This window comes from Carettochelys insculpta, chromosome 11 (genome assembly GCF_033958435.1).
Source record: "Carettochelys insculpta isolate YL-2023 chromosome 11, ASM3395843v1, whole genome shotgun sequence".
Taxonomy (NCBI): Eukaryota; Metazoa; Chordata; order Testudines; family Carettochelyidae; genus Carettochelys; species Carettochelys insculpta.
In genome coordinates this window covers 40,900,811-40,914,734 of record NC_134147.1, presented here as the reverse complement: position 1 = coordinate 40,914,734, position 13,924 = coordinate 40,900,811, and the positions used below count along the sequence as shown (strand labels likewise).

At 44.1% G+C, this 13,924-nt stretch overlaps 1 protein-coding gene across 1 annotated transcript in view; it reads left to right on the top strand.

Annotated features, from left to right (window-relative positions):
• LOC142019291 (uncharacterized) overlaps positions 1-13,924 on the top strand; it is a 37,304-nt gene that overhangs the window by 2,687 nt on the left and 20,693 nt on the right. Inside the window, exons 2-6 of the mRNA XM_075005947.1 lie at positions 913-974; positions 1,894-2,126; positions 10,646-10,882; positions 11,808-11,885; positions 12,429-12,645. Of these exons, the coding sequence (XP_074862048.1) occupies positions 913-974; positions 1,894-2,126; positions 10,646-10,882; positions 11,808-11,885; positions 12,429-12,645 (827 nt within the window). The remainder of the gene's footprint in view (positions 1-912; positions 975-1,893; positions 2,127-10,645; positions 10,883-11,807; positions 11,886-12,428; positions 12,646-13,924) is intronic.

Sequence of the window (13,924 nt, the reverse complement as noted above, 5' to 3'; positions counted from 1 at the left end):
AGGGGGTGCAGAATGGAAATGTGGGGTCTGGGTGGGAGGGGGTGGAGAATTCGGTGTGCGGGGTTTAGGGTGGCGGTGAGGGTATGGGAGTTGGGAGGCAGCAGCAGGGTGGGAGGGAGGGTGCGGGGGGAGTTGGGAGGGGACACAGGAGCAGTCGAGGGAAATGGTGTCTGTGCGACTGGTGTAGCTTACCTGTTCACACCCAGATGCACAGGGCTCTGCTCCCCACCCTCTGCTTCGAGAATTCCAGCCAATCAGAACAGCAGCACGAAGCTCTGGCCAGTTCTTCTGTGGTTGCTGCTCCTGGCTGGGGAACACCAGCAAGCGGCAGCACAGCCCAGAGCTTCTTTCTGCCCCTGGCCCCCAGCAGAGCACACAATCTGCATCTGGACTGTGGCTTGCCTAATCCAGTCTGTTAGGCTCAGGGCTCCGCACACTCCACCCTGCCATGGACCGGATGCCATGGAGGGGAGCCTCTGACCTACCTCCTGCTTTGCTGCAGTAATTTCTGGAGCCTCCTATGCACCACATGTTCACGGAGTCTGTCTAGCTGTAGGAGAGTAGTTGCCGCTATGGCAGAGCTTTTTTTCTCTCTTTTTGTGATCCCTGCTGCAGAGCACTCTGGGGATGCTTGTAGTTCAGGCTATACAGATGCTGGAGCTTGGGGTGCTGCCAGCGCCACTGGTTTGAAGTGGTTTCCCCCATATACAGTGCTTAAAGTTTGGTTCAATGAGTTTCTCTACCCCCTTGCATACTAACAGTTCCATCTCCCTTACCAGTTGTTCTTCTGGGTCCCAATGTTCTTGCCTATCATTCCATGTTTTGCAGGCTAACCTATTTAGTACGTGGGATTTGCAGATTTGTATACAAAAGACAAAAACACTCAGATGATTTATTTCCTTTTCTTTTAAGAACAGCCTCACTTGAAGCCAAAGTTAAGCCTGATAAAGAATGTACCTCTGGCTATCTAAAAGGCAAGTCCATACTCACAAATCGTAATTAACTGATGCAAATTCTGAATGCCAGTTGCCAGCAAGAGCATGTTATCCATCACCGAGGGAGGGTTACCTTGCTGTGGGTGGACAACGTGAAAGTGTTTGGGATGCAGGGTAAAAAGAATTTCTCGGAGAGGGTTAGCTTCTTGAAAAAGCAGTTTTCAAACATGGCCTGCCTCATTCACAAATAATAGAGATCAGACTAGTGGGGTGAAGGGCAACTTTTTTTTTTTTTAAATGGCTGTTCAGCAGAGGTTGTACAAGTGTGCTTGCGGTGTGGCAAATATTGGTCCTTTCCAAACTAATGACACTTGGGGTTGTGGTCCTGTGCAAAGCGATTGCACTAAATCTATTCCTGGACTCATTCTTCCCAGATGTTGCCATCTTTTCTGTGATACATCATTGCAGTGAAGCACTCTTGTAATGTATTACACTAATACATTGTTCAAAGGACAGAGCCCATGATAAATTTCTTAAATGATGGTGCTGTCTAGGGATAATGACTCTAAGAGCAAATGCAAGGTAATGTGATTTTTTTTTAACCTGGTCCCAGAAAGAATACAGGAGACATCTTAAAGCCATTTTCTTCTGGGGGGAATGTTAAAATATGCAATATTTCAAGCACTATTTAACAAGCACTTAAACAATACCAGCATTGATGATAAAGACTCTACACTTAAAACCAGTATCTTTATTCTGTTGTCGTTAGCAGCATTTTAGATGAGATGCTGTCAGATGCTGTTGTTAAACCCCTCTTCTAAAGTGTTTTAAGATATGATTTTTTTTGAAAAGGATGATCATTTAAAAGTTAGGTTTAATATTCACTGTGAACAATGTACAGCATATTGTCTTCAGTGTAGTTTATTTTTTTAAACAGTTTGTTCTCTTCTTTGAATAGGCCAAGTTCTCAGGATGTTTGTTCATATGGTAGGAGCCAAGAGCATTTTATTTATTGGCAGTCTTAAAGGTTACAGTATCCTTGCTATGGCAGAGGCATTGCCAAATGATGGAAAAATCACTGCCTGTTCAATCAACCCATATCTTGGAGTGAAAAGCCAGGAAGTGTCAGATTACTCATCCCACGATAAAAAGATAAGTGTAAAAGGGGGACCACTGGCAGACACTTTGGAGGTAAACTCATTATTATTATTTATTATTATTATTATTAATTTATTCATTAGTTGCAGTACCATAGCACCAGAGAGCCACAGTAGCGAGTCAGGAAGCCTCTGTGCTAGGTGATATATAAACACAAAACAAAAAGGCAATCTCTGCCCTAACTGGTTACAATCTTGAAGAAGGGGATATTCATTTTAGAGCCGGTTGTGGTATTTATTGCAAATAAATTCAGTCCTGTTTCCTGTTTGCTGGGTGTTTGCTGACTTATCCTGATTTCTGTGTCATTTACAAATAGTCAAAAAAAAAAAAAAGTTGACTGCATGGATTGTTCAGGAACAGTTCATTTCAACCATTTGATTGGGACTATTTGTTCCTGGCATGCAACTGAACAGTTAAAGCACAAGGTATTGTTCCTGTTCCCTATCTAGAAGACTCAAACCTTTTAATTAGGAGAACAATTCATCTCTATATTCAGTAGACTTTGGATAAGGCCCATGAAAGTTACTTGAAGCCCTTCCACTGACTTCAAAGGACTTTGGGTCAAAACTGATGGTTCCCAGAGCAACACACAAGCAAAATATCTATGTGACATTTTGTGAGTGACCCCACAGAGCCTAGCTGTCAGGTACACTTCAGAGTTGATGGACTAAGTTCTATAGCTGAAGGGGTAGAGGTTTTTGCTTTGGCAATAATCCCTAGATATAGTCCTACTGACAACCCAACTGGAAAATTACAACACACATTTCCTACTTCCAGAGCGCTATGTAGCACGGTAGCTAGGTTGGTTTGGTCTTTTCCATTGGCAGGCCCCACAGAAGAGTGAAGCCTACCCCTTGTTCTCAAGGAGACACTCCTTTCTTTGACGTGGTAGCTACCGGCATGTTTGGCTCTGAAGGTTTTATTTCTGCTGTTGACCTAAGATAGACTGCATTAAACCAGGGATGTTTCCAGTACTAATGCCAAACAATTTAAACTGACAATATTGTCAGTCTGAAAGGGTGGGCTCAGGTGTCATATTATTTTCATCGTCAGGGACTCTATTTCTTTGTAAAATTAAGTGGCCAGGAGCTTTTTGACCTCTGGCTTTTGTGATCTGTGCATTTGATAGGAAAGAACCCAAGCACTTCGGCGTACTCCTGGAACATGAAACAATACAGACCACCTGCAATGGGCGGGGTTTAAAATCCTTTCTCCCTGTGGTGAATATGAAATTAATGGAATTGCTGTTGTTCTCTAGTGGTCATTCTGGGCAACTGACTTACTGTGACTGAATTAAAATACCTAGAGGCAGGCAGTGTACCTGCTGTGTATGGGTTAAAGAAGGGACCTAGATGGGAGTGAAGACATGAAAATTAAATCTTCGAAACCTAATTCAGCAACTGATTTTGTACCTTCTTGTTGTTTCTCATATGCAACTACCAACAAAACATTCCAGGCTCACTTCTTTCAGGGGCACAAGGCCTTGAACCCTATTTAAACTAGTGGGAGTCGAAGGTGTTCAGTTATGGTTGGACAGGTTCATTGCCTCATGTCTGTGGATTCATAGAATCATATAATCCTAGAGCTGGAAGAGACCTGAAGAGGTCTTCCGAGTCCAGCCCCCTTATGGAGAGACTGCAGAATTTCTGTATCCTGTTCTGCTGAAGTCAACGGATGCTTTATTGTAGCCTTCAACAGGAGCTGAACCACTCTATTAAATAGATGGGAATTTTGCTAGATTGGCTACGCTCTGCGGAACTCCTTGCCAGGGGATGCTGGAAAGGATAAACAATTCTGGGTTTAAAAAAGAATTAGATAAGTACATTTTGGTTAGGTCCATCAGTGGCTATTAGTCAGGGTGGCCAGGTATGCCGAACCATATTTTGGTGTCCCTAATCTGGAACTATTTGCCAGATGTGGGAACTGAATTATGGGATGAATCCTTTGATAATTGTCCTGTTTTGTTTGAAATATTGAAGCATCTGATCCAGTACAGCCCTTTTTACGCACATAATTATCTATTTTTTCACTGGAATAATATTGCATTTTATAAAGAACAGGGTGGGACTAGGTGCACAGGAGGTCAGACTAGATGATGCAATGGTCCCTTCTGGTCTTAAACTCATGAAGAGATGAAAGCTGAGCCCAAATGGTCTCTTCCAAAGCAGAACCCTGCTAAGTCAGTTTTCTTCAAGGGTGCTCCACAGGGTCAGAAGAGAGAGAAACCTCTTGACCCCCAGGTCACAGTTTCCCCAGGAACTGTACCTGTAACTATTCAGGAAATCTGGTAGATAGATCCACATAGATCATATCTATTCTACAGGCTTGCACAGCTGCCCTGATTTCTCTTGTCTCCAGAGCCTTCTCTGCCCCTGCTACAATGGAGCACCCAAGAAGCATGGCTGCAAAGCACTGAGGATATTTACCAACGTTCCGGCTTCCCAAATCCCGCCCCCACCCGCACCTGTTACTGAGATACACAATCCTAGCAAGTTTTAGTTCCTTTGCCAAAGGTCTGCACTACACATCCTTTTGTTTTCTTCACAGGAATCAACTGTGTAAACTCTGCATACCGCCAGTCTTCCCTCTCATCTTTTCCATCCATGTGCAGATTAGTTATGTGCACAGAGGCATGTGTGAATGTGCACCATCTGGAGTAACTAAAAACCTAGTGGTGCGCACTCTGCTGATCTGCTGGGTGGCATTTGAATCTCTCTTGAGTGGCTGCACAAGAGACCACTGCATGCCACCACTCGTGGGAAGATACATCACGTGTGCAAAGTCCTCTTCAATGTGACTACCTGGCATATTTTTGGAGCACTGTATATTCCTTTCATGTCTCCCAGCACTGCCAGTCTGGACGGTATTTAGAGCAGCACAGTGTTCTCATTGAAGTTAATGCCTCTATTCACATACTTAGAGTTAATCACGTGCTTTGCCAGATTGGACCTATCATAGACCTGCATCTTCTGGGGAAAAGCTGACTGTTTGTTAATGCAATTGGGCAACTACTCCACATCTGCAGTTCTTTATGGGTGGTACAGTAAAAGCTGTCCAATAAATGCAGCAGATACTTCAGAAGAGTTTCTCCTGGTGTGTAAGGCCTGTGTAACCCAAACACCTAGGTGTGGTTCACTGTCCAGTATAGTGGCACCTAGACCACTTAAACAGAGGGAGGATGAGTTTCCTCTACAGCCTTATCTGAGATCCAGTCAGCTTTTAGCTCAGACTTAGAGGCTCCTGCGCTAAACTCCAGAGTCCCATGTTCTCGTATGCTTGTGGGCAGTTAAATTTGCAGATGGCTGGCATATACCACTCATGCCATGGAAGGGGCATACTACAATAATGCAAAAGCCTTTTCACACTTGAATACTTGGCTCAAACCTGGTTTAGGTGCAGCTGAAAATGAGTTCAGTTGAAGTAGCAGTCGGCAGAGGTCGTCTTGCATGAGGTACTCTTGATCCAGTTGGCTGGATGAGAAAATAACCTCTTGTGTCCCACATCTGGTTCAGAAGAATTACCAAAAATGCATTGCTTTCCAAGTTAAAAGAAAGCCATGTTGCATCCAATAAGTACTAGAGCTTCTCTTTTCTGTACTCAGACTTAAGATGCTTACATTGACACTTCAGAGCCATTTCCGAACAAAGCCCTTTAAAACAAAATGCTACGTGTGGTAGTCTAGCTGAATATCATGCCTGCAGCCATTTGTGAGGCGTATGTATGTAATGAGCTGAATCCTGCGTACAAAACTCTCATTGGCTTATGAGGGAGCTTTTGTTGAGGGAAGACTGTGGAATCAAGCCCAATTCTGTGAATGCAAAGTGCAGGGGAAATTAGTCAAGTTTGTTATTGTGATGTTTCTATTTCAAAATCTAAAATACAGCATTAAAAAAAAGACAATTGTGCTGATTTGCAGGGCACTGTGCAAGCATGTAGCCTTCTCTCTTTCTCTCTCTCCCTCCACCCCCCTTCCTTTCTACCAGCGAGAATAGGTGAATAGGTTGAGTTGCAGATCTCATTTCTCCTGTTTTGCTGCTTGTGAAGTCTGCCAACAGAATCCACCTTGACAAAGTCAAGGACTCTGCGTTTAATGTTGAACTGAGTGAATAAATTATGCATGAAATTGTGTCGGCGTCTCTCGTGTGCAGAATTGCTCCTTTTGATATGAAAGGTTAATTCAGAAAGGAGTCCCAAATAGCTGGAAATTGTGGGGATAAGTGGATAGTATTCACTGTTGTGAGCTGTTATTACTAGAAATTGCATTCCCTCTTGAGCTTCCCCTGGGATTTAGCTTTGCCAGTGAATATAAACTGTACTCAATAGAATAGCATTTAGGAGTAACCAGAGTGTATGTCCACATACAGTAACAGAGTCTAATGGTGTTTTAAAAGAAAGCTGAACTTTTTCATCTATATCATGTACCCTAAGGAAAAATTACTATTACGTGTAGGTCAAGAACAAGGCATATCAAAGGTAATGAGTTTTGAGTTTATCTTTATTAGAATGTACTGACTTTACTATCCATAGAAAAGAAACTGGACAGCCATTCTGTTGAGTGAGTCTGAAGGTACCTGTTATGAGTGGTGGCTCCAGTCATGACCATATCCAATTTTAAATAAAATTAGGCAGAAGATTGATTAATTTACTCAGTCAGGGTGTCCTGTCTCTAATCTTTTGCCATAATCAGCAATAGCTTTATGCTCATTAATGTGTTGTCTTCCAATGTGCATTCAAATATGCTACACAGTTGTATGATTTTTTTTTTAAATAAATAGTTATTTGGTATAAGAAAAACTATAATTGCAGCTAAGCTAACCCTGGATTAAGGCAATTTTTCTTGATGCTTCTGTACCAAAGGGAGGGAGATTGCAGAGAAATAATTCCCATGTGGGTTTCAGCTGAATTTTTTGCATTCAGATGAATTCCTCCTGAATCTCAGCTCTCACCCAGCTCACTGGCAGTTCACTCAGAGCAGTGGGCCAGCATTCCCACTGTACCTACAGTAAGTCCATATTTTAGCAGTAACACAGTCCTGTAGTGCCTTATAGACTAACAGATTTATTAGGGCATGAGCTTTTGTGGATACCCATTATACCTAATAAAATCTGTTAGTCTTTAAGGTACTACGGGACTGCTTGTTACATGTGAAGCTGCAGCCTAACAAGGCTGCCCCTCTGAGACATATTTTAAAAGCTACTTCTGGGAATGGCAGTGACCGGAATCCCTCTCCTGTCGTCTCCTTTTTAGTACCAATATTTTGCACACTTGGTTGTCCTACCAGGGGTCCTGCTAAGCTCCATCTCTCTCTTTAAAGCTGCCCAAATAGAGAAAGACAATGGTGAAGGAATGACTTTCAGAGGATCTTGGCCACCACTGCTCCCTGCCCTAGGGACCTCACTTTGCCAGTGGGAGGGGATGAGAGACAGGATGGATTGTGGCAGCCTCTGCATCCTCTCTCACCCTCCAAAGCTTTCTCAGAGGCGAGCAGGGCCACAGCCTCCCCCGAAGGAAACAATCACTGAATGCTAGGCACAGCGGTGAGGGACCACAAAATCAAGCATCATCCACACCTTTTTACCATCTACTCCTATGTCTTCTGATGGTGTGCACTGAGAGACCACCCCAGGGAAGGCTGAGCATGAAGGAATTTCATGAAATCCTCTGGACATGAGAGAGGGTAATGATTACCTGTCCCCAGGGTCATCCTTGCCCATACAGTGCGTACACACTTGCATAGGGCACCTGAAAATTTGGGGCACCATTGGGTCTCAATGTCCACCCACCCACCCTTCCTATCCCTGTTCTGTGGCTGTTTCTTCTGGAGAGGGTCTAATTCACTGAAAAGTGAAAAAGCCTGTCAGGGCTTTTAGAAGAACACTGAATCTGTGAAAGAGCCATTCAAGTGGTAATGAGGTAATGTAATAGACATCTGCTGACCCCAGGTATGTACTCTGTTCTGAATTTACCACGTTAAGTCAACAGGACCTTAGTTTAAAACGTGCTTTACAAATATTTCATAAGTGTGTTGCTGAAGATTATAAAATCACATCTCTAAAATTATTTTTACCCCATCCCAGCTGCCTTTGGCCTAGGGGGTACCAATTTAATAGTACAGTCCTGCAGAGGGCCCTATAAAACCTATGAATGGCTGGTCCCATCCTTACGCAAGAGGAAACAGGCTGATCGTGTGATGGCAGGACCCTTGCTTCACGGTACAGACCCCCATCATTCTGACCACCCTTAGCCAGCTTTTCAGGATGAGGAGCTTCATGTGGCACAGGAGGGTGGTAAGGATGAGTGACTTCTGATCATCTCAGTCCTAGGCCTGTGCCTGCAGGTTTGGAGAGTCATGCGAGGAAGGAGTACATCCTGCTTCAGTCATATCATGTGATGGTCATTTCATAAATGAGCATAAGTGGGTTGTGGGGCTATAGCTTTGTGCTACAGATCCTCTGCCGGGTAGAATGTTCAGCAGGTTATTCCCCATAAAAGGGATCACAAAGCACATAAGTTGTCAGCAGGTCATGCTCTCAGTCAGGTGTCTGAATATCCAGGGAATAAGACAATCCCCAGGTGGACCTAATCCAGTCCAAAAAGCCTTTTCTTCACTAAGGAAACAGACCAGAAATCATCAGGAGCAAATGCTCTGGTTCAGAGAGTGCCAAATCCACTTCTACAGGTGTTTCTCTGTAGCAGGACAAATAATTTGAAGAATCAAAAGGAGGAAACAGTGGCCGTTCTAGTCAGCCCAAACAGCCCATTGTTCTCAGAATTAGCGGAAATTTTTAGGAGACCTCCAATCCATCCTCCTAGCTAGCTCTTATCCCAGAGATCAATCCTGCATCCCTATTCAGATTACCTGAACCTCGCAGCTTGGCTACTGTGTGACATGGCAAAACCAGATGAGGTACTTTTCCAAAGTAACAGAGACTGTCCTAACCTCCTGCAGGGTTTCCATCACTTTGGCCTGTGTAGGAGTCTAGAAGACGTCTCTTACTAACACTCATTTAGCAAGATCTGCTGGAGGAAGCCAGGCGACTCAGTTCTCCTGGATGTATGACAATATTGCTGAGATTTGGTCTTAAGAGCTCCTGCAATTGCATCTTATAGCTTAGCAGTAAACAGAGTTATAAATGCAGGCTCATGTATCTCTCTCTCAGACCTTCCAGCACTATCCAAGCATGTTACTAATAGTCTGCCTCTTCATGCTTTGCTCAGTCTTATTTTCCTGACCTCTGACTGGATCAGGGTGTGTGGAGCTTCATAACCTATCCATCCATCTGCACTAGAGCAATCTAATTTTCCATATTATCTCTCATAAATACATGCTTCTTAGTCTGAATCTCCCTTTTTGGAAGGGTTTCAGAAACCTCCGTTGGAAGACATGAACCTCACTGCTTGTTCCAGAAGGATAAGACAATACTTCATATTCCAAAGTCATTTGTTACTAAGGTTAATTCTTCCTTTCAAACATCATCGGCGATCACTCTTCCTCATTTTGCCCAAAGCCTTAACATGACAGAGAAAAAGCTGGAGATAAGACATGCTGTTAAGATTTACTGGGGTAGAAACAATCAGTCCGGGGCAATGTCATTAGTCTCCTTTTACTCTAAACACCCAGGCCTGAAAGACTTTAAATTTGCTCTAGGTACACGGGTGAAATGGTGCGTTATTGAAACACAGACAGTGGCTGACAAACTGGTCCCTGATGGAAATCTCAGAGCAGCTTTCTGGGCACAGAAGGCATCAACCATCAATAACCTATAAGGCCACCCACAAACACTGTTATACATCATAATAATCAGCATCATCTTCTAGAAGAATCACCCGTTTTAATGAGATGGCATATTTTCTGGTCACAATTCAGCTACTTTCACTCTTCAGTTTCTTCCTCACTTTTATGTGTGCGCCATCCAGTTGTGAGTATTTGATTCTTTTACAGGCTCTGTGCATGTGTGTCATTTTTTTCCATCTATGGCCAGAAGAAATGTTATGTGCACCAGGGCATGTACAGATATGTACCATCGGTAGAAACACATAAGCCACCAGCAGCAGGTGACTGAAGGTGCTTTGCTAATAAATCTCTCCTGGACAGTTTCCCAGGTGCTCAGCTTACGGGGAACACCCCTCTGAGCCAGTGCCTGAGTTCTTGATCTGTATTTTTTCTAAGTTGTACCTCAAGTATCCACCACCAGCTGGAAATGTGGTGGTTTAGGAGGTATCAAAACCCTGCAGGTACAGTTGTTCACACAATTGTGAGCGCTAGCCCTGTATGGGGGACTTCAAAGGCTTTGACCTAATGGTGTGATAGATGGACTGTAGATAGCCAAGGTGTATACAGAAGCATCTCAACCAGTTCTACCCTACTCGCTGTAAATCGAAAGGCTGCTCTCAAACATAAATGATCTTTAATTAGGAATATTACTTTAAAATAGTGTTTTCTGTTAGGTGCTTTTCATGTGTTTCGTATGGATGATGGCTCACTTTACCAGCCCCTCCTCCTACTTGGTAACAGCCCTCTTTTTTTCTTTCACATCATTTTTCCCCTCCAGGAATTAGTGGCTGCAGGCAAACGCTTTGATATGGTTTTTATTGATGCTGATCAAAGAAATGCTGTTAACAACTACAACTTTGTCATGGACAACCACTTGCTGAGAATGGATGGAGTGATCTGTGTGGAGAATACGCTCATGAAAGGACAAGTCTACCTGGAGACCATACTGGATGAAAACGTATTAGCTGTCAGGAAATTAAATAATGTAATTAATTCAGATCCTCGTGTTGAGCAGGTTAGTACTATTAGGTCATGTTGGTATTGTAAGTGTTTGTGAAATTGCTTTAGCGCTATTGTTTTATAAGACTCTGGAACGTGGGCTGTCTCACTCATGGCCTCTGCCCCTACAGTAGGGGCCATGCTATAAAACATATTTTTGTCCGTCATTATGTTATTTCTCCAGTGGAATGCTAAGAATGATTTACTAGATCCAAATGGCTTCATTCTGTGGATTGTCATAATCTGTTTTCTCACCAAGGACAGATTCCTTCACCTGCTGAAGGGGGTATTTTGCACTTTATCTGTCCAGGCCCTTAATTCATATTCTTAGCCACTAAGTCACTGCACATCTGATTGGGACGGTGGTGTTGGGTCTACAAGATGCTGTGTTATTTTCACTAAGGTACAGTTGCCATCCAGACAGTGGCACCAGGTCACTAGACCAGGAACACAAATCATAGTGAGGGAGGGCAAAATGCAATTTGTATCCATAGTACACAAACAGTAGTAAGTAAGATTGTCCAGAGAGTATTCAAAGTCATCATTATTAAGCTCCTAGAGCATTCTTGGTACAGATCCAAAGAACAGACCATCTCATTAGACAAAATCAGATGCACCAGAAGTCTCACTGGCAGTGTCTTTTTTATAACACTAGAAGGTGGTTTTTTTGGCATTTTTACTGATCTAGCCTTTGTGAAATTAGTAAGTTGTGAATGGGAATCTGAGGTAAGATGGAGGAGTGTCATACTGGGATAGCAAGGGACTTTCTGGAGCAGGCAGCAGTATGCAAAGAGGTAAGTCACCAGAAAGCCTAGCCCAAAGCTCCCTGAGGTCCACAGGGGATTCTCCCGTGTAGTTCGGTGGATTTTGGCTCAGGCCCCATGTGGTGTGCCCTGAAGTTGAAATGGTTCAGGGTTGATTTGGACACTGCTGTTTTCCAGGTAATTTTACCCGTGGAAGGTGGGGTGAGTGTCATCCGAAGAAGCCCTACTTCCACAGATGGGGTGATTGAATCACAGGTGTGTATTTTCTCTCCCTAAGCCATATGGGTGAGATCTTGCCCCCACTGAAGTTGATGGCAAACATAGCTATTGATTTCTCTCAGGCCAGGATGTCACCCTTTGTGTTCACTTTACACATTAGAGAGACCATCCTGTTTGAAGAATGTATCCTGCATGCATCACATTTCCCAGTAATTGCCTAACGAGTAAGAATTACAAGTATCGGTCTGAGGCATGTCATAAATTATAATGTGCTATGGGGAAGCAGCTGTTTTCTTTGTCACTGATTACAGTAAGCCTTCTATTCCCTGCACCCTACCCTAGCCAAGAGGCACCTGGACTCCCTCCACACTGTTCCTTGAATTAACACCTCCTACCTGGTAGGACCTAGAGCCTGAGGCAGAGTGCACTGCAGTTAATGGGGTAGGAAGGAACAGCTGCTGGCATATTCTACCCCCTACCCTAACACACCTGAGTATTTGTGGTGGGTGGGAGGGGAAGGCTCACAGGTTGAACATAACTGAATTTTGACCCTTGGCGCATCGTGCTGTTTTGCTACAGAAAGCAGTGGTGAAAGATGATGTCTTTTGGGGCTATAACGGATGTCGCATCCTCGATCGCTTGCGTTTGGATGGCAGAGTGGCCTATGTAACAGGGGGAGGCCAGGGGATTGGAAGAGCCTTTGCTCATGCATTGGGAGAAGCAGGGGCTAAGGTAGCCATTGTGGATCTGGTACTTGCAAAGGCAGAAGTGGTAGCTGAGGAACTCCGCCTGAAAGGTAAGCGGTATACGATACCCTTGCGCTTCTACATCCCTGTCTGGAAGGGCTGTGTGTATTGTAATGGTAAACTTCACAGGTGCCTTGGTAGAGAATATCTTGCCTTGAGTTTTGGTGAGGCATTGCTGCCTGGCACTGGGGATAGGGGTGTGTGTGTGGATGGGTTCGGAGGAAGTTTTGCGCTAGCCTTGGGTTGCGGAGCAGCAGCCGTTACTGATGGGCCTGGGGGTGCAGGATAGGGGCCAGCAGCCACAATGGGGGGCTGGGATCTGATAGGCGTGGAAGGGTGGACTAGCGCTTGCCTCCCCAAGCCCAGCCTTTACCCACTGCCCGTGACTCTTAGTTCAGTCAGGGACCATAAGAGGTGCAGATCACCTTGCCCTGAGGCAGTCAAATCTGTCACTATCTGTCAGGGATGGTCTAGATGGTGCTTTTTCTTGCCTTGAGTGCAGAAGACTGGACTTGACGACCTGTCGAGATCTCTTCCTGCTCTCATATTCTGTGATAAGTCAGATAACAAAATAAAGAATTTCCAAATAGCACACCCGTGCCACAATCTCAGAGCATGCATGCCTCATGAAGCCTCTTAGCCTTTCCTCAGCAAGCAACAGCCAGTGTTGCATGGCTGGCTTGTATTACCTTGCAGTGTCAGTGCTACCAGGACAGCAAATTACCCCACACAAAACTCTATATCTGGGGTACCTGGAGGAAAAATAGCATAGAATAAGACAGGACTGCTGGGTGCAGAGAATAGCACTTACTAGTTAGTGCTGCAGAACACACCTCAATCATCTAGAAAAAGAGCTGTTCCATCCATCATATCACATGACAGCTAAGGCATTAAGATTTAGCTAATAAGGGACACCCCGACACAGCCCAGGCACCCTTTAACACACTCTATCCGTAGCTTTTCTTTCATCCAGTCGCATAGCCTCAACAGAGGCACATAGGTTTCTGTTTCTTGTGGCATGAATCTATCTTCTGTGTATCCAATAATCTTGGGCCAAAGTCTCCAGGTCTTGTTTCAGAGATGGTTTTGCTTGAGAAAAGGGTGCAGGATTTGGTAGGCAGTATCTGTGTGATTTTTTTTTTTTTTTTACTTCCACTAGCTGCATCACAGAGTAGCCTTCATACAGGAATGATGAGCTAGTTACAAGTAACTTCAAGGATTATGCCAGATGTCAACATATTTAAAGCAGAATTTCTAGGAGTACTTGATTTTTGAGGGCCAAACTGGGGATACAGTGAAAGGCCTTGATTTTCAGTGGCCAAGGAGTCA